This window comes from Lepidothrix coronata, unplaced genomic scaffold (assembly GCF_001604755.1).
Source record: "Lepidothrix coronata isolate B3197 unplaced genomic scaffold, Lepidothrix_coronata-1.0 Scaffold17, whole genome shotgun sequence".
NCBI lineage: Eukaryota > Metazoa > Chordata > Aves > Passeriformes > Pipridae > Lepidothrix > Lepidothrix coronata.
The window spans coordinates 457,169-484,364 of NW_016690197.1; the positions used below are offsets into that span (position 1 = coordinate 457,169).

Sequence of the window (27,196 nt, forward strand, 5' to 3'; positions counted from 1 at the left end):
ATTCTACCTACTGCGAACTGCAGAAAAGTAAAGAATTTTGAAACATAAAATTGATCAGAACTACTCCCTCCATGAATGAATTTTCCATGACAATGAGGACAAATGACAAAATGGCATTAATTGTTGTTGACCATGTCAATCCACCCACTGAGACATGAACTTGGAAACCAAGTAAGCTTTGCCAGATCAGCAAATTTTGTAGATATCTCCAGTGAGAAAATCATCTGCAAAGCTGAATCAAGGTTGAAGTGGTACTGTGGTGCTACAGACAATGTCTACATGAACGGGAGATTCTACTATTCAGAACCTCAGTTCTGATCTGAGTCCTGATTAATTTTTATATCCAAAAAATATATTTCAAAGGATTCAAGCCTTCATTCGTTATTCACAAACGAACAACCTTTGGATCTCCAGTTTTAAGTAAAATTTAGGAGTGGTTAAAGCATGTCTTAAGACATCTGAAACAGAGTTCAAGCTTTCATGTAAAGACACTCTCTAGAGCTGGACTTCCAAGGTTGAATAGTTTAACTGCTTGACGGGCTGGAGAAAAAATAAAAATCCCTCTGTTATGGATATAAACTGCCACTAGGGGATGACAGTCACATTGACTTAGAGACTTGCTTGAAAAGCTTCACTGTCCTGCTGAATCCAAGTTACAAAAGCACAGGCCCACTTAAAAATGGAAGAGAAAATAGCATTTAGTGTCTCTAAACTTTAGTGCAACTGATACTTCAGAAGCCTTCAATTTTATGAGAAATAGTGATATATTAGCTGAACAATGAGATAGCAATAGAATTGACCTACAGGTTTAAAAAGCAAATATCCTTAAAGAAAAAAAATTATATATCTATGGATTTTCAACATTTGTTCCAAGTCCATAAGGAATGTTAAAAGTGTGTGTTAAATTGGACATACATGAACTAAAAGATGGGCTACTTTAAAGATTATTCTTAGTGAAGCCAATAAAACCGTTCAAACTATTGTTAGAATGGCAGCAGCCTTATACAGAGAATATTAAAATGAAAGCAACTTTGTCTCCACACCCAATAACTTTAGACTTCAGAAGAATTGGGTCCATGGTTTTAATTTGTGCATCTCTGACTTTCTTTGAAATCATGAATAATCAAGCTGAGCTCTTAAATCAATTGTTAAATTGCCAGCTTCTCTATGGAGACATGATCAAATCCTGCATTGTTCCATTTCATTGCAAATCAAGTCACTCTAAATGCTCTTAATTCTATCTCTGTGCAGTGATATGCAGAGCAACAGATTCCTTCAGCAAATGCAAAAGCAAAATCTTAACTTTACCAATTAGAGGTAAGTCCAGTAGAAATAGAAAGCAGCACTTGCATGCCTAGTATACATTTTGCTGGCTCAAGTCCTTCACCAGCAAATATATACTGTTTTATAGTTCATATAAAACTCATTTTATCAGCTCTCCATGAAAAATACCATCCACTTTAAACAAAAGCCTCAACAGAAAAAGCCTCATGGGAGTTTCTACAGGGGAAGCCATCAGTATTGACAGATTAAACTGCACTGAATCAATGGAGTTGCAGCCCTTCACACCAGGGCTGAACCTTTCCAAATCACAGGAGGAGACAAACAGTGCAGACAGTTAAGGCTGTGTCTTCTCTTGTCATCATCAGTGGGACAGGAACTGCTGCTACACAGGATTTCAAAGAAGCAGGATTTCCTCCAGCAGAAAAAAACAATCAATTGACGTGTCACAGAAAACGTTGCCATGTCAGCTACATACTTTATTACAGCAAAACCAAACAGTGATTAAACTCCTCAGCAGGTAATGGCACTGCAGTAGCTTTTTTCATAGTGGTAATGGTCATTGCTGCTAATGTGGTGGCATCTACGAGACCTTGTCTGGACTGGGACTCACGGCCCTATATGAGGTCCAACCAAAAACCAAATGCAACATTCAGGTATGCATTTACTGAGGAAAGGAAGCTAAAGCCAGCTTTACTTCTGCCACAGGAGGAGGGGGCTTGCTACACATTCTGTGTGCCATGTGCGATGGAAACAGTTGTAGGATCAGGGTCCTTTCTCTCCTGTTGCCCCAAAGAAATTTCCTTTGTAGGCTACCTAGCAGACTTAACAGGTAGACCAATACTGCCGAGATCTATTCAAGCACACAAAAGGACATGCTCAAGGTTTCCAGGATTGCAAACAAAAACACAAACAGTAAGAAAAATGCAAAACAAAACAGCCAAATAATATGTACACAAGATACTAGAAGCACAGAACTTGTAGAGTTCCAAACTGATTTAATTTATTTGAAATTACTCCCACTAGCCTTAATTCCTAACATACAAAGTGAAAAACAAGTAAACTATACTAAACTGAACTGTCTTCTTAACTCCTCATACAGCAATGATTTCCCTGTTTTCACTGGGACTCTGTTCCAGCAGAGCTACTGCACGATTAATTTTTAAAAGACAGGAACAAATGGTATGTATACCCACTAAAATGCAAAGACAGTCAAGCCATTAATAAATGATACACTGTCATGTTTACGATTTTAATAGTAAGTAATTACTAGCTACACACATTGTATTGGCAACACATTTGTAGGATTTGTGTACTTTCTAAGACTCTGAGATGCAGCAGAAATACGTTCTATTAGCAGCACTTGAAATCTCACTTTCTCCTTAGTGAACCCAAAACAGTCTTTAGCATTTTTACTAAAGCCAAAGTGTGGAGAATGTAGGACAAACCCACATACAACTAGGCTGTGTCCCATTGCTCACAGAACTTCTTGGTATCTTCCAGCAGTTTATTTAGGAAACATGCCCACTTTCCAAAAAAAGACTTAACAGTATTTCTGGCTGTGAGACTCAAATTTGGATCCAAAAATCAAACTGGATTCTCATCATAATCAGTAAAACAGGTTCTTCTGTAAACAAAATTAGACCCCTGGGTATTCCTATCCATTGCTATTTCTAAATGATGCCCTCGGGACCAGCATGGCAACTTGAGTCATCTGCAGCGATCTGTACGAGTGCGACTTGACTTGTCGCTGGATCATAGAAGTTCATTTTGCCTAGAGCTGACACTGGCTCTGCTCCAGCACTGCACATAAAGAAATCTGTTAAACAGCTAGAAATAAGCTAAACATCTCCTGATTGCCAGTCCAATGTTTCTAACTATACTTCCAAACCTCCTCTTCTCCAAACCTCCTCCAGGCAATAAAAGCAGAAGTCACTTAGATTGCTGATTTTTTCCATTAACTAGTGGGGGTTTTTTGTTTGTTTTTTTTTAGCTTGATGCTGATTTGTAAGTTTATTCTTTTTGGATGTCCTATATTTTCTTAATTGTTATCATATCGTAAAGAAACCACGATGGTCCTCATAGCAGAAGTTACGATTACTTTGCTTGAAATGTTTTCAAAACCAAAAAATTGCATAATAAAAAATTCCACTAATAGTGGGGGCAATGGAAGGTAGTTGCTGAGCATTTGCATCTCAGAGGTGGATCCACTGGTGCCCAATAGTTTGTGATCTCTGGATGGAGCTTCTGTCATGGCCGGGCACTTTATAATTCTATAGGAGTTCATCTGATGTTTAACTGAGGGAATGAAGTCAGAAGGCAGTCTTTCCTTTGTATTTATCAGAGGACCCCTCTTCACACCCTATTTTTCCATATTTCTAAAAACTTAATAACCTTGAGATATTACCCAATTTTCCCATCGTGTTTGCAATCTAACAGTGGAGAGTATCCGACTGACAAAGAGACACTCAGACTGTCTAACACATTGGACTTTCTTTTAAGATGTAGGCTCAGGTTTTCAAAATCAGGAGCTTCAATTTGCATGCTCAGATACACATTTAAACTACTACATGACTAGTCAGATTTTCAGAAGAGATCAAGGGAAGTTTTGGAACAACAGCACTTAAGACATTGGCAGATTCAGTCAAAAGTCTGGAAAGGGATTCAGAGCAGCTATGAGCAGTTGCAGTTCATCCTGCAAATCCAGAATAATCAGTCCTGCTAAAATATCTGGATTCTCCTGAACTCTTTACCCACACACCACATCCCATTCAACACTGAGGAGGAAATTAAAATACAAAGAAATGGTGAAAAATCTCAAGAGCTTGTAGCGTGTTTGAAGCAAAGAAGTACTCCCGTTTGGACTACCTTTGAATAATTTTTTAAACTACTTTGCCATTATGGCCTTTCTCTGAGTAGCTTGAAGGGTTAAACATGTTAATTAAAGAAAGGTATTCTACTCCTTAAATTATTAATTAAAATAAAAACTGCACCTGGTGTTTAACAGCAACTCGGTCCCAACGGCAGGTTTTAGTCACTTCACCTAAATCAAACATATCATAAAGTTGGCATGAAAATCATATCGTCTGAATCAAACACATCTGGCAACTGACACATGCTTTTGCCTACAATGAAAATAACAAACTACCTATATTATATATGCAGATGCACTTTAAATTGTTTGCTATGCTGATGTCTTTTACCACTCACACTCGGAAGCTAAAAATCCTAATGAAGATTAATGATTAAGATCGAGAGGGAAGAAATTGCTTTCTTCCTTTTCAACTGGTGTTATAAGTACTTATAGCACTGACATTCTGTTTTGCACTCAGATGGCAAGGAGTAGCTTTTTAATTAAATAGAGTGGGGAACAGATAAGCTAGGCATCTTGATGCTGGCTTATAAAGTCTTTACTTGGGGTTAGTGGTACTTTATACAATGACTGTTAGGATATCATTATATTGTGAGTAGTTCCATTAAAGTCCGTGAAATCCCAGTGTGGGATGAGGTCCTACTCAACTCTTTATTAAGTTTTGATTTATCAGGAGCTGTTGCATGTCAGCAGCCTCATACCTGGGGTGGAGGGGCTGGGTGAGTTCATATCTGTCAAAGTTACAATGTGATGCTGGAAAACAGCACACACCCTTCCCTTACAACAGGGAGTAAAGCAGAAGCTATCGATGCTGGCAGAAAGAAGAGGACAGAAAAGCTCTGAAGAGGCATCTTGATTGCTAGAGCATGTGCTGCATACTCCTGGGAAATCAAAATATAGGGCTCTTCATTAATACTGAAAGCACATATAGCATTCATCAGTTATTATTGATGTCTAAAGTGCACACATCACACATGCATATTTTAAGGTCTGGAGGCTCACTTGCTTGTTTCTCAGAGCACTGCAAGCACATAGTATTTGCTGTGCTTCCCATCGCGTCCTGATGGACAGAAGGGTAAACAGAAGAAGAGACGTTGCCCTTTGGCCTCTCCCTCTCCTCACCCTGAACACAAGTCTCGCCTGAATATTGAATCTCATACTAGAAACACTGAAAGCACCACGTCAACACCAGCTAGCTGTTCTTTATATTGAGATTTATTAGTTTATTGGGTAACCTAACTACATACCTTGAAATATGAGCTTGGGAATTGCATTATTGCCACATGCGAAAAACACAGTGGTTAACATCCACCCCATTCTAACTGATGGTTTTCTATTCTTTTCTAGATAGATATGACTATTCATAAATCAATTAAATTACATCAGTGGCATATTCTCTTAGGCTGGTTTTAATGGCTTAGAAGGCAAACAACTTTAGTGCACATAATTACATTTCTTTTAATGTAACAAACTTTGTCAGCTGTACCAAAATAGCTTTTATAAGGCAAAACCATTCTCTCATCTCCAGATGAGCCTGGAAACACTCCTGTGTTATATTATAAAGGGGGCACACGTGCAGAAGAAGAGAACATTGCTCAATAAGGCAGATGAGCCCAGGAAAAGGAAAGAACACATGCAACCCTTCTCTTAGCAACACAGTACTATTTTCAAAAATGTTTTCTTTCTTTTTAGAAAATCTTTTGCAACACAAGAACGAAGAACTAATAGGAATGCAATCATGGTAATAAAGAGCAGTATCTTAGTTCCCAGGAAAACTAAAAACACCCAGCTCCTTTCTCTCCTAAAGACCCATAACCCACATCAGTTAAAAGCGTTTTGCTCGTATTTTTTGATTGGTTTTGGTTTTTGGTTTTTTTTCTACATACACAGGAATAATTTCTAAATTTCCTTATAAAGATACTCAATTTCTAAAGCCTTTTCTTTAAATGGCAATTTTACAGATTTCCACCTCATGGCAAGAGAGTCTATAAACATTTTAGAATGTATCAGAACAACTTTTATTTCAGCAGATGAAACACCATCCTATGGATCAGTTGAAATGTTAAGAGTGTAAGGTGTGAGAATGAATGATCTCCTATCATGAAGACATTTATAAGGCTAGTAGCTATTTTAGATTTGATAGATTTGAATGGAAATGTCAAAGAGAAAAGTAACCAGATTTAAAGTGTTTGCAAGACAATGGAACTCACTAACCTGAGGGGGAAAACCCAAACAAAAATTTAAAAATAATACATTTCAAAAGACCAGACTCAAAAAACTTCAAGAACTGGAGGAGAAAATCTCTTAGGGTGTTGCTTTAAAGATAAAAGGCTACAGAAGGGCTGGCAATTCCTGAAAGAAACCATATCAAAGACACAGATGCAAACTATCTTAACATGAGGGACTATTAAAAACAATTATAAGAAGCTGTTATACTATCAGCAAAAGCTCTTTCAGGACATAGAAAACCAAAAGCATTCTCTCTCCTGAGTGATGTCAAAGAGTAGTGCAACCATTCGACTAAGTATGTATCCATACTACAAATGCATGAGAATTGTACAAATGCATGGGAGGAAAAAAAAACCAACAGGGAATCAAAAATAAATCCTCCTCACAACACCAGTGAACTTAGCTTGTATGATTTAAGATGTCACTGCAGAGGGCCTTTGACTGAAGTTCCATTGTCCAGAGCAGAGCTGGCTAAAAGACACGTTCCTGTACCCCAGCTATCCCACACAAAGTTTGATTTGTTTAATTTATGGCTCATTTCATCAGCGTAACATGAAACAGGTGACTGTGCACGGAACTCACCAAAACTGAAACTCTTAACTTCACAACCTACAGCACAGGCATGTTCAGCTTTTAGTCTCTGAGAGAATGGCTACTGAACATCAGCTTTTGAATTGCTTGTATGAAACCGAACTTTTAGGCTACAAGAAGGTATGATCTTTACTTCATTTTTGCAGCAGGCTATCAATTCAAATCTTGCAATGTGAAAGAAGGTTGAGCACAGGGCTGGCCATGGCACAGTGGTACTGGTCAGTGTTAGTAACCAGCCATGGCTCTGGGAGGACAGCTGGGCCAGCATCCTTCCCCTGCCCCATCAGGAAACTTCCCTTCTTTTCCCACTCCTCTCTCTATCCAAAATAATCTAAAGAAATAAACAATTCAGTGCGTGTTCCCTGTACTCACAGTCAGCCTGCTGACATTGAACACATGGTAATGAACAGAAGGTGGGAAAATTACTTTTGCTGTCAGGTGGGTGAGAAAATCTGATGTTGAACAATCATGGTACAAGAATGACAGAACCACTGCTCATGTGGGGATGTTTGTGAGGAACTGTGCAAGGTGAGAAGACATTTTTTACATGAGAAAATGAAGCATTTCCCAAAATACTGCAGATTAGCAGAGTTGGAAGTCCATGTATTTCCTGTCTGAGCTGACAGCAAGTAAAAAAACCAGGTACAACTTTCCCTTCTTAAAAGTCAGTACACCAACTTTCAGCTTCATCTCATGGTTTGAGGAACAAACTTACTGTGATTAAACGTTTACTAATTATTGGTAGTTTTGTGAATGCAATTTATTTGCTTGTTCTGGTTTCAAGGTTGCTAGATGGTCTTCAGGGATGCTCTCAGAGAGACCTGACTCTGGAAAAATTGGAAACCTATGTAGTAATATTCACTATCTTACCCTCTAACAGACAAACCTGCATGGCTTTTACAGTAACAGTCACGCTAATGACTCTGACCAGCACAGATAAATGATACAAAATACAAGCTATTTTACAGGGGGTTAATTTTGTTTTTTTTTCCTGGCAGCAGCTTCACTAGCAAATATCATAAAGATCTTTGTATATTTTCTGGTTCTACCTGACTCTGAGAGTGTTTTTTTTTTTAAATACTCTTCTGACAAAGATATATATATACCACAGTGGCATGTGACAGTCCATGTTTGTTCAAAAGAATAGCAAACATAGCAAGCAGGTAAACACATGTAATAGTATATTAACATGGAAAAAGAAGTTAAGTAATTTTGCATTGTGGGTCAAGGAAATATCTGCCTGTTACAGCAGAAAAAAATACTAATGCTTTTGCAGAAGTGAAATTCAAATAGATGAGAACACATGCCAGCCTCTTTAATGGTTTCTCTTCACACAGAATCATTTCCAAAACAGAATTCACCATGAAATTTTTCTTCTTACTCCTGTTTTAGTCTTTAGAAGTGATGGATTGAGCAGTTAGGAGATGTCTGAAGCTTTAAGGCTGTTTCTATTTGATTTGTTATAGTAATAATTATTTTGCTTTTTTAATATCCTGCTATATTAGATTGTATTATCAATTCATATAAGACATTAAATTAGCTTCTTTGGAGACAAACAATAGAAGTATAAATATCCTATAGTGCAAAAATGTTCTATTACTGCATTTTGCACTGTTTATCCCTTAGGAGTCAAACAGAAAATATAATGCAACAAAATAAGCCAGAGGTACTATCCTTGTAATAAAAAGAAGCCTCATACTGCAACAAAGAAGATTTAAGTCAGGGGCCAATGTGATTTAATGTATGCAGAAAGCATACAGCTACTCAATGGGCAGCCACTGAATAACCCATATTAATGTGAGACAATCTGACCCAAAAGGAGACTCAATCTGAGCTGAGAAGAAACTATCAAATATCAGATTTAAACCACTCCCTGTACATTTTGATGGGCTGTCATGAGGGTTGTTACTCTTGCTAGATTTTCATCCTTTCAAAGCAAAAGAAAAAATAATAAAAAAAGATCTTATTACCTGCACAGATGGTAGATTTGGCTAATGTTATATCCAAATCATTTTCTTCTCTAAACTGTGCATGCGTTTGAATTTTAATGCCTCAACCCACCTAAGTCACAGAACTTCTCAGTTACAGGAACAAATGAAGACTTGCTGTGGTATAGGTGTTGTAAAAGTCAAGTTGGAGAGTTAGGGAATCACAAATCTCTTGGTTTGCCATTGATCTCCGATATACGCCACATTTTTTAAGGGCAACTGGAGAGATGGAATGCAAGCTTGAGTTTGAGCTGTGCATTCCCATTTTTCTCATAAAAAAATTGTCCTTGGGAAATATTTGCACTTAGATGCTTGCCTGCTTGTTCAATTACAGGAGCAATTAGGATCCATTTTAAGCTGTGGCCGAGCGGCATATGCCAACATTCAGAAAGCTTTTTAAAAGGCTCCAGACTCTGTGAAGCCCTGGGTTTCCCAGAAGCACCCACTGGGCAACACCATCAATAGAAGGGAAATGAAAAGACAGACAAGGGGGGTTCTAGCCCTGGCAACAGCACAGTGCCTTGTCCTGAGCAGCGCCTGAAGGCAAAGGGCTGGCAAGCTCTCCCCCTGAGCACAGGCTGCAGAGCATTTCCCAGGAAATTTCATCCACGTGCTCTAAACAGGGAATGTTCTGGGAAGGTAAAAAGTTTTGAGTTTTTGTCCTTGCTCATTTGCTTGCATCCTTCTTACATCCTTTTTTTGCCTTCTTTCTTTATGGATGAACTTAATCTAGTTATTTAATGATTGAAGCATTTGCTCACAGGCCTTAAATAATAATAACTGTAATTATATTTTATCATGCTCTTTCATACATGCCTCCTGCCAACGTGCCTGAGGTGCTGCACAGACACCACAAAACATGGTACAAGTTAAACATAACAAATGATAATGCAATGAAATATTTAAAAAGCCACGTATGATATGAACAACAGAAAGGCTGTTTTCAAATACAAGGAATTGCAAGAAAAAATTGCTGAAAATACAGAAGGAGGTTCTTGCTGCCAACCCTATCAAATTCACTTAACTACAGCAGATGAAACCTTTGTTCATTTCCCTCTAGTTGGCATCTTCCAAGTACTTTCCTCATTTTCTTTTAAAATATTTTGAGATTGTTTCTGTTTTGTATGCAACCCAGAAAATCTATCTGCTTTAATACCTGCAGTGCTACTATAATATGGTCATTTCTGGCCATCATCTTTAAAGCAGCTAAACTGACAACATGCCATATAAGATAAGAAAATATTAGTACTTTGTTATGCAGAAAGAGAACCAAGAGAGAGAGGAGGCTAAGCTTGCCAAGATCAAACAAAGCGTGTGGTAGAAAAAGAAATTGTACCCAAGTCTTCCAAGTGCCAGCCTATCACCCCAACTAAGCTGCAGTAAATCTTCAGCTGTCACCAAAACACAAGAAATTTGGGGATTAAAATGCAAATAAGGAAATCCCAAATCATGAAACAGCAGCTGCAAACTTAAAAGGAGACACAGCGTGCATTTGTATGCAGTCCATTAATGCATTTATACAGATGCCTGTCAAAACACCCATAGCATGTACAAATGTTAAGGATCAATTTGATAAAATCTTCAATTTAAACTCTTTTGAATTTGCAAATAGAATACTTTTTAATGTCCTATTTTTTCTTGCTTGATTCTTAACCTGTTGTCAGACAAGCTCTCCAAAACCTGCACAGTTTCAGAATATCTGTGCAGCCATTGAACTGCATGTCATCTGCTTGTTAGCAAGAAATGAGGCTGGAATGTAAGTCACTGCTAATTAAACTCGTAATTACAAATGGAAGGTCAGACAGCAGATCCAAGAGCTGTTTGAAAATGTAATAAGACAAAAGAAAGAACAAACCTGCATGTAATAATTCTGCCTTATTTGGCAGTCTGACCCATTAGAAGACTCTGCAGCTGCATATAGTACTGAAGGCAAATATTAGAATAATAAATGCAAATTATTTGGGTCTAAATGAGTTTGTCAAGGATTAGCACAGGCTCTAAACATTACCTAGATTTCTATTTCAAAACAAGAATTGAGAACTACTCATTTACAAAGTTAGAACATGGATCACAGCTTCTTGGCCTGAGCTCCAAAGCAGTGGCCACCACCACATTCACACAAACAGCCTTCCCTGTTTTTTATTGGACTGGGTAATATCTCACTCCTCTGCCCATATGTGGCCAGGAAATCTATTTGTTGTTTCCTTGCCTTGCCTGCGAATCTCTACAAACACAGAAATTCTGAGCTAACCACGACACTGCCTTTGCTCCCTTGTTGTGAGGTTGAGGCAGAGAGAAGGTGAGAAGTGCAGGAGGTAATTTAGACAGAGGGATTAGAGAAGCAGCATTATAAGAGCAAAGGGGAGCAGAAGCACAATCGGCTAGAAACCAAAAATGGAGGACAACCAGGGAAGGTTCACATTGGTTCTTGCTAGACTCGATCTCCTGAAGGGACAGAGCTTTTGGTATGGGTCTTAACCTCCACATTCACACCCTCCCCACCACCCTGTCACACCAGGATGAGTGATGGGCTCACAGGACACGGGAGGAGCAAGGCAGCAAGTGCTGCCATGCCAGGGCAGAAACCAGTCCCTCCTCCTGTTAGCAAGCGTGTGATGAAGCCCTTGAGGATTTGGGAAAATCCAAGGAGAAGGATATTTTTTCTTTCCAAGATAGACACATCTCTTACATGGGATTTGAGCACCTGGACTGCACAGCACCTGGGAACCTGTTTAGAATTTAAGAAGTATATTTCAGGAAACAGAAATACAGGTGGCATATCAAAACTGCTTTCTGTCATGCCTCCTGTTCTGGGCAGTTCACCTTTCTGTGAGACACAAGAAGTCTCTAAATCTCTTGTCAGGGTGGAATACTCTTGTGAGACTTAACTACCCCAGATTTAAAACAAAAAATTATTCACCTATGAGCAGGTTTTCATCTGAAATTTTAATTCTAAAAAGCTGCCTTCCAACAGCTCAACTTTGCTGCAGCGAATGTCTCACCAAGCCCCTTCTAATAAATATAATTTGTGATTTCTATGACACACTTGTTTTTGCAGTGAAATTGTAGAGGCAATGATCACTGGGTTGATTGACACCTAGTTATTCAATCAAACATACTTCTATTTCACTAGTCACAGACCACACATGCCAAATTTGATGCTGAAACAACTTTTATTAAGCATTTTGGAGAGGGCTTGGGAAGAAAATCAGTCTGGTAATGAAAATCTTAACTATGTAGCAGCTACTGCAGCACCATAATACTTATTTCTCTCCTGCTGGCAATTGAGCTGCAGCAGTACTGAACACCAGAGGACTTCTCTATAGAAGGAGAGATAACAGCACACATTTACTGAAATGATGGAGGTTGTTTTTTCTTAACAATGGAAGTATACACAGATGAATTTGGTAGCTCTCAGCTGGTGAGCAAGTTTTCACTGTAATTCATTGTGCCTCTTTGGGTGGGAAAAATGGATTTCACATAAGTATTCCTTTCTGGGTTCATGAAAGATATAATGTGGGCAAGCTGAGGGCAGAGTTAGAGAGGCAAAAATAGCCACTCCACGTCATATGATGCTGAAGCCAGTTAGTAGTGGGAGCCGAGACACAATGAATTCAGGTAGGGCAGTAATTTACTTTCTCAGGAAAATGATTTGCTTTCTCCTGAAGAGTAGGGACATGAAAATATCTTCATCATAACTTAGAGATGGATGAAGAGAGACTTATTTCTTTAACCCATTTCCTCTTTCCTAAGGCAATCACAGTTTTCAATGAGAGGGGTTAGTCCAGACCTCTTTCTCTCAGAGTAGCAGCATCTTGGGGAAATTATGCAAACTTTGTAAAACAGCCAAAGGCAAGCCAAGACAAGCCACTCAACTGTCTCAGTTACGCCAACCAGTGATCAACTCAGAGGGTATTCTGACAGTTCCATTTCAGATTACCTCAGGAATTATTTGGGTACCTAAGCCACTGCATCCAGGACCACTTTTGACATCTCAGGCAATATGAACAATCCACATTGTGGCTGACAACTCCTGATGGAGACTCCTGACCTTATAGCCAAGTAGCTGGAGCACAGGCAGTGAGCCTTACAGCAGCTTAAATTACTTTTGGCATTTACGTTTTGGCACCTGAATGACTCTGCTGATGTTTTCAAATCATAATAGAGTGATTTTTTCCTCCTGTATCCTCACCTTGTACAAGGGGATAACAGGAACCTGCAAAGCAGCAGGTACTGTTCAATATAGAAAGGCATTTCATCACCATTTTCCAGCTGCATCTCTAACAGTACAAGGGTGCCTGAGTTTTTGCTCGAGAAACAACACTGAGCAGTTCCTTTACCCAAAGAAATTCTCTCCTTCTCAAGATTCTTAGTAATGTCCTTTAATTTTAAAAAGAAGGGAAATCAAAACCCCTTGTAAATGTTGTAACAGCTCAGCCTCAAAGGCCTCCTCTAAAAATTCATAGTTCTGGCTCTTAAACCTCTGTCTTTTTTTGGAGATTCCTCACGTAATTGCACTCCAACTTTTGTCCTCCTCTGAACTTTGCTGAGTTTTAGGAAGTGCTAATTAGCCCAAACAGAAAAACTCTTCTGCAACGAAAGAAATAGAACTTTCAGAATTTTTTAAAAACGTCATTTTTCAAGCTTTCTGGATAGCTATTTGTGTCTTGGTTTTCAAGAGCAATTTATTCATTCAGCTTAACTTTTTCCCAGTACCTCCAGGCCTCACACATAGATTTTATTCACACAAAGTTTTATTCTATATAGTTTCTCGTGGTATTTCCAGAAATTACTTGGAGTACTTATTTCTATTACTGTTAAGACCCATTTATTTTGGGTCTAACAAAATTAGCAAAACTAACAAACTAACAAAATTAATATAAACTAACAAACTAACAAAATTAATTTAAACCCAAAGCTTGTTATGGTTTTGGGGAGGCCTTATTATTATTAAAAGACTATATCTATAAAAAATGTTACATTATCTGTAAGTAAACATTGACAAGCTAAAAATGGGAAATTCTGCTGAACTCAGGTTTATGAGAAATGCACTTATTCATGTCCTACTGTGCAGATACCACAGAGAAGGCAAAAGCAGCTTTTTAAGTACCAGCCTCACCTCAGTGACAATGCTTCTGTTTCAGGAGGCGAGCACAAACATTCAGTCCCAGTCTTCCCAATGCAATCCCAGAGGAGACCAACAACTTAACTGTGTCACCCTCTAGCACCTGAAATCCTTGGCTCAGAATTTTCTAGGAGGAGAGCCTGTGCTGCACTGCCACCTCTCTGCTCCATCGTCATCAGATCAAACACGAGCTATCAGGCTCTTACCCTGTCAGTTGAGTGTGAAAAACCAGTGGCCCAGTACTCTATGCCAGTGTGAAGCTGGGAATTTTGTCCACATTTTTGTGAGGGGAAAAAAATAAAAAAAACCACTATTTAGCTTTTAAATTTGATGAAAAACCCCCAAGTCACATACACACACACACATCCCCCCACAAATCGCCGCCAAACAACCAGGAACATACGAAAGACCTCTCTTCTGGAAAAACACACAATTGAAGTGCCATTGTCCCCTCCATGCACTTGTCAAAACTGCTTGGGGGCTGTTGGAGTGAAGGTGGAGGGGGGAGAGAAGAGAAAAACAGACACAGCAAATAAGAAGAGTATTTTATTAGAGAGTTATCTCCTTCTTGCAAGAATGAGTGCTCAAATGGATAATACCGTCCTGTGAAATCCAAGTTTCTAGCTTCATGTTAAGAAGAGGTTCTTACCTGATGGGATTATCCATCCTTGATACTGTGAGAAATGCTGCTAAATTCGCTGTGTAGGAAGAGCACACGATAAGGGTGAAGAGCCACCAGCTTCCCATTACAATGCGCATTGCCACAGAATTGACAGTGGATTCACTCCCTACAAATAAACAGAGAAAATAAGGGTCTCTCAGCAGCTTCCATTTACAATCACCCTCTGTGTGCCCTGTCGTGTTAAACTTTGTTGGAACTCGCTCTCTGCTCCCCCTCCAGTCCTCCCTTTCACTGTGGAAAAAGCATTGCTTCTGTTGAGACCGATAATTTAAAAGTATTTTTGCCAGTCAACATCTTGCCCTAGACAGTGTTCTAGAAAATCATCTTTCAACACATTTCCCTTGAGAATTATTGAGGATCAAATCTAGAGAACATGAAAAAAGTTCTGAATAAAGAAAGTTGAACAGTGAAGCACAACTAATATGCAAGAATTAAATCAATTACAGTGCTCAGAATATAGTAATGTTCTGTTTTCAATTATAATTTTAGAACTAGGGAAAAAAAACACAGAGCTGCCCAAAGTTTTGTGTGCTATCTTTGCTGTACTTAAATCTGAAAAGACTGAAGCATTAGTGTTATTACTTGTTAGTCTTTGCAAGATTTCAAATAACGTGAAGATTTCTTTCCAGCAGTCTTCAAGCACATTCATGCTTGAAAATCATTGGAGGCTAAACTTTACCATAGAGCTGGTGCTAGTCAATTCAGCACACATTTGTGCTGACTATATCTTACTGCACTTAAACCCGTCAGGGATGCCACCTTAATGAGATGAGGGACCAAGTTTCATAGCAATAGGAAGGATTTTCCAGTTGAAGATTTATAAGCTTGCAATCACAACAACAAAAAATGTAGAAAAAGGTTAATAACTTACCCACATATCGGCATTCAACAAGACCTGTCTTTCAAGAATAGAACTAACATTATAGATATGGCACAAAAACTGTGTGGGCAGATTTTGCAAGCAATTAGTTACAAAACTAACTTTGTTAATGGTAACAGCCCTCCTGAATTCAGTAGGTTTAGTCCTATGCCTAGATATTCCTGAGGGTAGTTATAAAGCCACAAATAATTTTCATAATCAATTCAAAGAACCAAGAGTTGAATTGTCTCACATAAGCTCAAAAGTATATAAATTTCTATTTATATTTATAAATGAAATTCAAACAATTGGAAAAAGTGCTAGTTTCAGAGCTGGAGTACTGTTGTAATTCTGCACCAAGCAGCTCTGTAGTTTATTTCTAGCGCAACAATTTTCCCAAAGAGAAAAAGCCTGCTACTCCTTCTTCTGGACTTACTGAGAGGCAGAAAAGCCATTAAAAAAAAAGAAATACATCCCCCAATCTTACTTACCTCTTCCCACTTTCCATCAGCTAGGCTAATAAAACATATTACCTCCCCACACAAGCCTCCTCTTTCATCTTTAGCCCACTCTGGCCAAGACTGACACGTCCTGCCCTGCTTTACCCAAGGCAGACCATTTCTGAAGGGCCTTCAGTGGCATTCATAGGAGGGTAAGTACCTTGCTGAACAAAGGCTCCATACACAACCCAGATGGCACTGTGGAGGGTGGAGGACACAGAAGGGCTGGGCTGGGCAGCATTCTGTGCCCTGACTGCCTGGATGCGGTTCAGGACGAAGATGAGGACGCCGACTATGGGGATGGCTGCGGCGATGCAGGCCCACACCGCGAAGTCGAAAGGGGCAAAGAGAGAGAAGATGTTGATTTTCTCTTCGGGCTTTTTGATTAAGATGCCCACAGAATAGTCCATGTAGCGCTTGCTGAAGTCCACGACGCTCTCTCGTTCGGGTGTTATGGTGATGGCTGAGATGGCCAGGTCTGCTCTCTGCGAGACAAGCGCAACAGGTCAGAGCTCTCCCTTTCACCATGATTTTGGCCAGCGTGAGCCTTAAGGAGACACTTTCTTTCTATAACTTAAAACATTTAGATGTATTTATATAAATTGGCTAAAAATAAAATCAGAATCTGTTTCATAATTTAAGCATTAGTTAATTGCATTGGTCTAAAGCAGAGGAGTGAAACATAACCTGTCAAGGTACTCTCGAACTCTCTGGAAGTGCAACTTGTTTAACCTTTATCCCTCACTTGTTTTCCAAACCATATTACCTTGGTGCACTGCAAGTAACAAAGAAAGAAACACCATTTATTTAACTGGTGTATTTGGTAGCAAGGTGTGAAGAGCTAGTGTTTGTTTTTCTCCCTGCAGAATTGCCAGCTTTCCATATTCATGAAGAGACTTTATATGACAACTGGGGAGAAGATTTTGTTTGTTTTTTAAAATGAATAAAGTGGTTGCAAAAAGTAGTAACAGGAAGAAGGCACCAAAAGCAACCTCATTCTTGAAACTGCATTGACTTCAACATTTAAAACAAGTAGGTTTTACTTGGAGATGGTCCTTAAAGAGTATGCAAACTTGATGAAGGAAAAATAAAGAAGTTAATAAATAAGATTCCCAAAGCTTTTGAAGAGCTGCAGTTAGATTTTCAATATTTTTCCATCTTAATAAGAAGAGCTCTCTTCAAAACACAGAATGTACATTCTGTTTCTTATCTCTAATTTTGCTGAGAAAGTAAAGCAAATATTAGATGAGGGAGGTCTGCTTTAAAATCCTTTGGAGTCAATGGAACAACTGGTAGCAGAAATACTTTTTAAATATACCACAATAGACACTTTATTGCTTCAAAGAAAGCAATTTCCAAGGAAATTTAACAGGATTCCTTAACTCATTCTTAAATCAATGAAAATCAAACAGCTTATGTCAATGCAAAATAAGGTAAAAATTCTTTATGTTTCCTAGCACCAACCAAGAGCATCCCCTTATCACACACATTGGCTATTGCTTTAATTGCTTCTATTTCTTTCTAAACATCTACTTACTAGATACTGAGCCACCTATTTACTAGACAATGAGAAAGTTTTAATTTTCAGTAATAACTCCACTGCAGAAGAGTAACCTTTCCTACAGAGAGCAGCAACATGGAATATTAATTCCTTTGATTCTTCTTCTTGATTAACATTCGTCCCATGTCAGATAGCAAGAACATTAACAAAATATACTCTAATTCAATTTTCTGAGAGATTCTAAGCTACAAGCTTTCCCCATCTACTTGAATGGAGTACAGTTAATTTACTCCTGGATTTGCAAGATTGTATTTAAGAAAAGAAATTTGGTCCTCTCTGTTTTAAATAAATGAATAATCTTGAGATCAGTTCAAATTCTGGTCCCCTATTACTAGGGTCATTTTCCTGTGTTGGAGTCAAATAAAGTGACAGAAATAAAGTCCTATCTACAAAAAAATAGCAAACACATAATGACAAAAATTAAAATAATAGAAATTCATATTGAAGAATACCTTTTTTCTCTATTTTCTATAGTCATTCCCTCACACAAATGCATGTCCTCTCTTCTAATAGCTATATAAACACACAGATTTACACTGATATAATTTATGTTGAGAGCAGTTGAGAGCAAATAAAACAAGAGCCTCTTTAGTTTCTATCCTGTATACAGGTAGGTCTTAAATTGCAGTTTATATCACACTCAAACCATGCCTAGCTCAGAAGCATTCTGCACTGATGCTTTCATCCTAATTCATTCTCTTGTATTTTGAAATGAGGAAAGGAGGATATTTAAACACCTTTACAAAGCTTTGACACCCTACTCCAAAGAGTAATATTTTTTCTTTTTTTTTTTTTTCTTTTCTTATAGTGCAGCTTCTTCTCTGTGTACCTTGTTAATAAGTTCTCCAATCATGCCATTCCATGAGCTGTTTTGGAGCTGGTGTCCGTATTTGCCATCAGGAGCTTGATATATCTCATACTTGAAGCCTAGATTCTTGGCAAGTGCATCCAGGACATCAATGGAAAATCCTTTATATCGTTTTGGCTGCCCGAGTATGTTCTCCGCCACCATCACAAAAGGTTCTTCCTGAGAACAAAACAACATCTTAACTGACACTTGAAACAAGATTTTTAGTTTGTTCCTCTTAGCAAAAGGATGTTTCCTGAGTTAATTCTGAACAACTTGGCACAGATTTTGAGACACTCATAACCTTCTGAGGCGAAAACTGTAGGCAATGTGGGATACTGTGAAGCATCCCAATCAGACACCACCACCTCAGCACCTGAGCCCTGTCCACGGCCTTAGGTTTCCATAGTTCTTGAGAAGAGGCAAAGACTCCAGAAGACAATTCAACCCCCTCTAGCAGCTTCCTGGCGTCCACAGGATTAGTTCCTCTCTAAAACACCTGCCTCTTCTCACTGGTGATAAAGGAGGCACATAGACCTAACTTAGTGTCCTAAATAGCTGTCTAGAGTACAGATTTTAAGTTCAGCACATCAGTCCTAGATAGGAAGATTACTTCTGTCCATGTATCTCAGATCATATTAGATTTAGAAAGCCATCTTTTACATACAGTTCTTAATCTTTTATCCAGGAGACACATTGAAACAAGAGCTAAAAACACAGCATTTAGCGAACACTTAAAATTTTGAAAATTCAAAGAATAACCTTCATGAGTACTAGTTTCTGGAATATTTTAATTTAAAAGTGTGTTTTGGGACCAAGGAAATGCAGCATTTTGTGGGATGTTTTCTGTTGGGCACGAGTGTCCTGCTCTCCTGCAGGGGAATGCCAGGGATGCCAGCAGCACAGCCACCACAGCTGGCTGCCTTTGTACCCTGGTACTCGCATTGTCTGCTTACCTCTCACATCAGCTACAGCATAAATAGAGAAAAGTAAACTGAGGGCTGGAGGGAGTGTCTTAATGATCTCATGTAGTACTGCCTATTTGTACCATGATTCAGAAAAAGATGATTAAAAGCCACAGAAAGACATCACATGCAGCAATCTGCAGACTACAATATTTCAGGCAGGAATGCATTTAAGCCCTAATTTGCCCCTAATGTAGAACTTGGCTGACAGGAGCTCTTCTACCACTCAGAGTCTAAGAGACAGTAGTCCCAAAAGCATAATGATTTTTTTGGAAAGATGTCACCTTTCTAAAAGATATAGTTTATCTCAATGGGAATTTATGAGCTTGATGGAGGAAACACTTGATTAAATTTTACAGCCTGCAGTGTACAAGAGCCAAGATTAGATTATCATAATTGGCCCATCTGATCTTAAAATCCATGAAATGCTGGAAATTGCCTATCCAAGTTAAAGCACAATATCTGGAATGCACCCCTGTGCACTCAGGCCCTGTGCTGGTTCTGTGCCTGGTAGGAATTACAATGCAGAAAAACAGCACAAGCAAACAAACAAATGCTCTGTGTCTCTGACAGCGCACAGCTTCACATAGAATAATAAAAGGCCATCATCTATCTTCCATGCTTATGTAACTGATCATCCAAAAATACAGAACTGAAAATGATAGGCAAAAACACTGCGGGAAGTGCCCAAAATACCCAGTCGGGTCCTTTTTATTTTGAGCGTTTTGTTTCCTGAAAGATCCTTCAAAGAGCATCGTACCAAGACAGTCACCACTTTGAGTGTCACTCCTTGTAAGTCGTTGCCCAGACGTCTCTCTTGTAGGCTGCCGTTCAGTCCTTTCTCAGAGTCCCACGTTGCCAACTAGAACAGAAAGTGCAGTGAGTCTGAAGGCCTGGCAAGCAGAAATCTTTCAGCATTTACATAAACATTTAGTGGTAGCTTGGCCCAATCCAGAACTGATATAGAGAAGTTGAGAGGTGTGTGGCTTTTATTAATGCAGAATCAGAATTAGTGAGATTCAGAGGATAGACATAAACAAGTACCTTGCCTGAATGTATTTTCATGGATGCGTGCGATGTAACTGCTCTATTATCTGTGGTAGTTGTCATATTATTTCGCTTAGATCACTCTGATATGACATTTCTCTTCAGTAAGTTTATATTGCCTGACAGTCTTGAGGATTATCTGTGGTTTCACTATCCCAGATTTCCCTCTCTGCTCAGATTCCTGCCTATTTTCAAATAATTCTCCACTGTTTATCAAAGACTGACCATTTTTCCTGCTGCACAACATTTTTGTTCACTGATAGTAATAAATTCTTGACATAGGTTCTATGGTGTCAAATTGCCTCCTCTCTCAGATTTTCTTCAGATCCTGTCTTAAGTCCTATTTTCTCTGTTCTTGTCCTACTTCTAACTCATTTCTAAAGCAGTAGCAGCCTATTGAGGTCCTAGGCTCTGATGAACAAGCATCTCATACCTACCACTATTTCATGCATCTGCCAGATGTACCTGGATGCATATTTTCAGGACATCTCTCTGGAATATTATATCTAAATATTTTATTTTTCAATTAAATATATAATTTTAAAAATCAATTTTACCGCAATTTCTGAAGAGAAATGCACTCCAACTCAACAGAACAGGTTCAATAGAAAAGTCAATCTTAAGTGACCTTTGGATTGTTGAAACTAAATATGCTCTTGAGCAGCAGCAGCAGTCAGATATTCTTTTTGCCTCCAAACAGAATCCACAGTGTCATTTCGCTCAGAAGAGTCATAAATAGTATCGAGTAGAAACTGCTTCTTCTTTTTTTTCCAGCTCTACTCTTAAACACCAATACTATGCTCGCGTATGTGGGAGCAGTGTTGTTAGCTGAAGGCATGCCCTGTAGAAATTAAACACAGTCCAAGATCTGTGAAATGTGGATTCCTCCTGCCAGAAGCTAATTTTCATGTAACAAGTCAAAACCTTCTTGGAAAGAACTTATTTCACTGAAAATGCCTATGGCTAGATGTCTTACATGATTTATTTCTATGACTTCAGTTTTATCCTAAAGCCTTACAAATCAAATCAACAAATAAAATGTGATGGAAGAGATCTGTACAGTTTTATTTTTGTTTTGCTGCACTAAAGTGATAAACAGGGAACTAGAAAAAGAATGAGATATTCAGTGAATATTGAGCAACTATCACAACTGATGAAAATTATTCCATAGTCACTAAATATTGAAAGCTGAGACATAGGAGAGGAAAGAATTAAAGTGCACCTCATTTTATCCAGATGACCTGGAGGATGGAGGAGGAGAATGAATGAATAATATTCAGCTTTCTAATGACACACCTGAAAGCTAAAGTATCTTAGACTGAAAACTCCCCTGTGATGCCAGTTTGGAGTGACAGATGAGCTTCTACACATAGAAGTGTCTGCAAAAAACCAGGTAGACAAATACCTGTAGCCATGGTATCTTCTGAATTTGAATTTAGGTGCTTGCTCTGAAATATTTCCAGATGTTTCTTACTCTTGCTATTGCCAAACCAAATGGATGGCTTTTCATTTGACATAAAACAACGTGGTTCAACAGACTTCACAGATTAGTATAGGGGAGTGTGTGCTATATATTGTGTCTCAAATATGTAAAGAAAGTTCACTGTTTAAGCCTTCTTCAGCAGTCCTAGGCAGTAAGTATATGATTAAGATTTTGACCAAAATGGTTTGCAAAACCAACAAGTGATGAATAAATATTTACTAAAAAATGGGAAATGTAAAACATTCAAATTATTACTTCTCATGGACTGATGTATTAATTCCTTCTCCCACACATTCACATTTCAAAAACTATCAGGGCCTTAGACTTCTTGCATACCTTATGTTTCACATTCTGTACTAACTCCAAGAATTCCAAAAAATACTGGAGACATGTCAGTGCAAAACCATAAACTTATTCCTTTTATTCAAAGGGAGCAAGACAAAGATTCCCCTTTTATGCAGCAGGGATAAGTGCAAGGAGAAGGGGCATATTTCACTTCAGAACAGAACTCCATAGTGTTCTCTATAGAGGCACAAACTTTTCAGTCTCTAAAAAGCAAACTATGCAGATAAAATTCATAAATGGAACATAAGGAAAACCATTTCCAGAAGGGATTTTTTCTGTGCATCCTTGTGCTTTGGAACATTTCACTTGTTCAGAAATGTGCCAATTTTAGCCTCCACTTCTCGCAGACACAATTTTGTTTATAGGACTGATGTATTTACAGATATGTCTATCAATTTGTGACAGCTGACCTGTCAAGATCAGTGCCTAAGAAACTAATTTCCAGCACTGTTACACACAATGAGTACTGCTGTTAAGGCCATTAGAGTTTCATTCTTCGTAAAAATATGTGTTGAGTTCCTACCAGAAGTCTGAAGCCAAAGGTTCTAGCACAGCCATCAGGTGATAGGAGATAAAGGGCTTTTAGATCTGATGATGGTGAACTACTTGCAGAATCAGCAGTAGCAGGATGTGTTTTAAAAAATATCAGTGGTCTCTGGAACATGTATTGAATGGCAGTCTGGGTGGGAATTTTTTGGTTCTCAAATTACTGGGTTATGTGAGTTCAAGTTTTGGAATCAGCTACTCTATGAAAGGTTTTCAACTTAAACCTTCCTAACTTCTCTTTCTGAAACAGCCCTGTTGCTGGGAATCCCATAGTTCTAACCATACATCAGAAGTTAAATCATCCAATAAAGACTACACAGAGGAAACAAATGTAGAATTCAGACAAAAAGGTAATTTGTTGGAAAATACTGACTCAAGACATGCTTCTGATCTTTATCAATATTTATGGCATTTTCAACCAGAACTTCGAAGAAAGGCTTGGAGAGAGAATCACAATTTTAACATTTTAACCCTCCACAAGCAATGTAGAATGAAACAAACATACTTACTCAAAACACAGACAAATACAACCTAGGAATATCAAATGATAAAGGACATCATCCAAAGTATGTCTGTTGAACCTGCTGTTCAGGGCTTTGCCCTGAAAGGTATTCGTATCTGTCAGGACCTCCAAAGAAAACTTAATGTCCATATAAGCTCAGGGTTCCTGAGTTCCCTTTGATAAACCAGAAGTCAAATTCTAAAAAGCAATTTCATGACTTTGTTAATTATGTAGCTGCTGGCTGCCCAACATTTACTTGAGTGATTAGATCCCCAGGGGAAATCATATTGCAGTGTCATGGCAAACTCACACCAGAGAATATCAGAAACAACTCCATGCAAGTGTGAGAACCCTCATCAGCATAATGAGGCAGACAATCCTGCTCAAATAAATCAAGGCTGCATGAATTAAACTGTGATGTGCAAGATTCACTACCTCCTGTGAACCTGATCAATTAGATTGAGAGCCTGTGTGCCACTTCCTTTAGGAGATGAACGAATGATAAACTCTGTTATTTATTACACATCTGTTTGTCTGCAAAGTCTGCCTGTTCATGCGACTCTATTACACAATAATTACAAATTCATTGAATCAGGAACTAGAATTTAGATTTTCTAACTCTGCTGTAAACACACCATTAAACTGTGGCAAATGTCTGTCTCAGGCCCAAACAAACTGAGATGCAAATTACCCCAAACTACTGGTAAATACAGTTGAAAACTGACATTAGCAAAAAACTATTTGATATTTCTGTCACAGCATTGAGTGATCATCTGCACTATTTTAGTTTATGACATGGTACCTACTGTCCAAATAATACATGTCACTGCTATGTAACACAATTTTAAGTATGACACCATCCTAAACATGATCTACTTTTCAGGGAAAATGTGATTCCCATAAGAAATAAAAAAAGATAATTATCAACGGGTGTATAGAAATGTCTGAAACGGTTATAATCTATCCAGAGCATACATCTTCTTTTTTACCAAAACCTGAAATCTTCTATCTGTTGACTCCTTTGGAGTTAAGGTTATACTATCCAAAGAAATTAAATTTGGGACCCCCTGCCTTGACACCTGAAGAACTTCTAAAAGACAGGACAGTGAAGAGAGTGCAAGGCAGGCAGTTCTCATTCTAGGAACCAGAGGCACACATATAGACCAGAGCACATTTTCTGTGAATATGAAAGCTGTTCTGTGCAAGGAGTTAAATAAATTCATCTATGACATTCACAAACTAATAATGCTTTTAGATTAAAGTTGAATTAAAACAGATTTCACTTCAATGACCACCTGCTTCTTAACCTTAACCTCAACACAGTGTATATCAAGTATGATGCTCTTAATAACATCGGTGCCTCACTCCCTTTGCCAGCCTTGCAAATAGCTAAACTCTTACTGAAACACTTATATTATAAAAACAGATTCTAAGTGAACATGATAATAAAAAATTACACAAACAAAACATAAACAAGAAAATTAATGTTTACAGGAGAGAAATATGAAAGAAGACAGTGGTCCATTAAATACATGGAGTAAATTGGACACTCCTCTGCTGCAGTTCTAAGGGATAAGAGGAATTTAATTTAAATTCTAAAACAAATTTAAGTCCACTTAAAACATTTAAGTCCACTATTTCTTTCTAAATGCAGTATAACAGTAATCTACAGAATTTGCTGTCCTACATAACAAAGTATTAGTAGGACTCACACTTCAGATTGTGTGTCATTATTAAAGAACTGATAGGATTCCTGAAACATCATTTCCATTTTTATGACTGGAGTTGCCTTGAAGGCACTAACATCTTTTAATTTAAAATATAAGATAACAATTTATAAAAGCTAAAAAAACGTTTTGGACTGTATATTTGTGTAATCCACAGTAATATAAAACAGGATTAGGAAAATAAAAAGGTATCAATCCTCATACTAGCAAGCAAATTCAAACACTGATGCAATTTATTTCCATAATGGCTACACAACTTCTAGTTATTATTAGGGATAAGATACTGGACAAGATTTATCCCACCCTGTTCCATGGTCAAGATGCTGTCTTTGCCATTAAAGGGCCACACAGAGATTGCATCTGCCTGGTAAAAGTTTAGAGAAGGACAGGGAGATCATGGAAAGCTGCCATCTCCCATTCCTGATACCACAGCAAACCATCTCCTGAGAAAGTAAACCCTTTAAAGGCAATGACCAGCCAATATAAAGTGAGAAAAATGGAGGAGAGGGAAGGGCTGCCTCCCCTGGGACTGTCATGCCACTGATGCTTCTACAGGAAGACCCTGGTTTTCTGTGAAGGACACAGATGTGACTGTTGATGCTTTAATGGGCCTTTAAGAATGAGAGATCTGCAGGGAGAAGAATGCCATTTATTCCAATTTTAGTGCAAATTTAATTTTTTTTTTGCAAATTTACGGTGCTGTATCAATGATAATAAAATTTCTCCAGCGAATCACAGGAAGATGAGCATGAGGCAGTAAGACCTAAAAATTAACAAGTCATTCTGGAAAAACTTTACTGCTTTTTCAATAGTACTGCAGAATTAAGAGCACAGAATTAAGCTGTTGCTGAAGAGAAGAGCACAGTATGCTTGTATCTGCATTTTAGTTTTAGTTCACACAAGGTCTTATGAAATCTCACATAGGAAAATTTGATTTTGTTTCCAGAATAGGGACAATATCACATGATTTACAGACTAGCTTCTAAGCAACAGTGAAGAATGACCAAGATGAGGAAAAAAGTTCTTAGGTAGCTTAGAACAAGTCAATATCAAGATCTTATTAATAGCTTTTTTAGTGTTTTGGAACAGGAAATAGGAAATTAATAAAATTAAAATGTCAAAGATGCAAAGATATCTCAAAACTACAAAGTGTTAAAAATATGTCAGAGTAGTACACTGAGAAAAATAAATGGGAGTGGTAAGAATTCAGACATGAAGAAATAATATGCATCTTGCATAACTGGAAGTGAACACTGATGGAACAGAAAAATGGGAAACAGAGATACTTCAACTGAAGAAATAAACACAGAAATTAATGTTGAGAAATTGTGCAGGATGAGCTGCAAATGATGGTGAGCCTGTAAAAAAGGGCAGCTGCAGGAGTATCACTGTGGTTTTGGACTCCACATGTCTCATGGCATAGGCTGCACAGAGAGCACTCACAACACAACTGAGAAGAATATATAGTCTTAATACAATATTTAGCACCTGTCTGAACAAGATTTAGGCATGATGGAAGAAAACCAAGGGAGAATAGGACAAATACTGCTGGGGTGGAGGATTCAGGTCATAAAAAAACAATAAAAGATACAACTGTGAATACTGAAGGTAATGATGACTAAGGAACAGAAAAATTAGAAACAAAACTAGCTAGAAGGCAACAGAACTACTGCTGCTAACTTCTAATAATCTACAGAGACCCTTTCACATCAAATACAAACATTTATTCATTCTCAATGCAGGCTGCGAAATGACAGACAAAAGGGCAGAGATTTTTTCAGTATCTCTAAACAAAACAATTTTTTTATTGGAAAGGCTTGGCACATCCAGGATATGAGGAAGTGCCTATATAAAGGAAATCAAAGAACACTCTCATAGTTTCTGAATTCACCAGAGGTATCAGATCTGAGCCAGTGTTTCACACAACACTGGATCTCAGCCAAAGGTGATTAGGATACTTTTGTCCTGTGTGGAACAACTTCGAGTCGCAAAGTTCAAGGTTTAAACTGTGATCTCATCAGTTTGCCATTTCTCGGATGAGTGGAT

At 38.1% G+C, this 27,196-nt stretch overlaps 1 protein-coding gene across 3 annotated transcripts in view; it reads right to left on the bottom strand.

Moving 5' to 3' along the window:
* GRID1 (glutamate ionotropic receptor delta type subunit 1) overlaps positions 1-27,196 on the bottom strand; it is a 516,037-nt gene that overhangs the window by 40,035 nt on the left and 448,806 nt on the right. For all 3 annotated transcript variants that reach the window (XM_017807171.1, XM_017807170.1, XM_017807169.1), the window contains exons 9-12: positions 20,261-20,362; positions 18,518-18,715; positions 16,288-16,612; positions 14,736-14,874 (exon numbers count right to left, since the gene is read on the bottom strand). In XM_017807171.1, the coding sequence (XP_017662660.1) occupies positions 14,736-14,874; positions 16,288-16,612; positions 18,518-18,715; positions 20,261-20,362 (764 nt within the window). The remainder of the gene's footprint in view (positions 1-14,735; positions 14,875-16,287; positions 16,613-18,517; positions 18,716-20,260; positions 20,363-27,196) is intronic.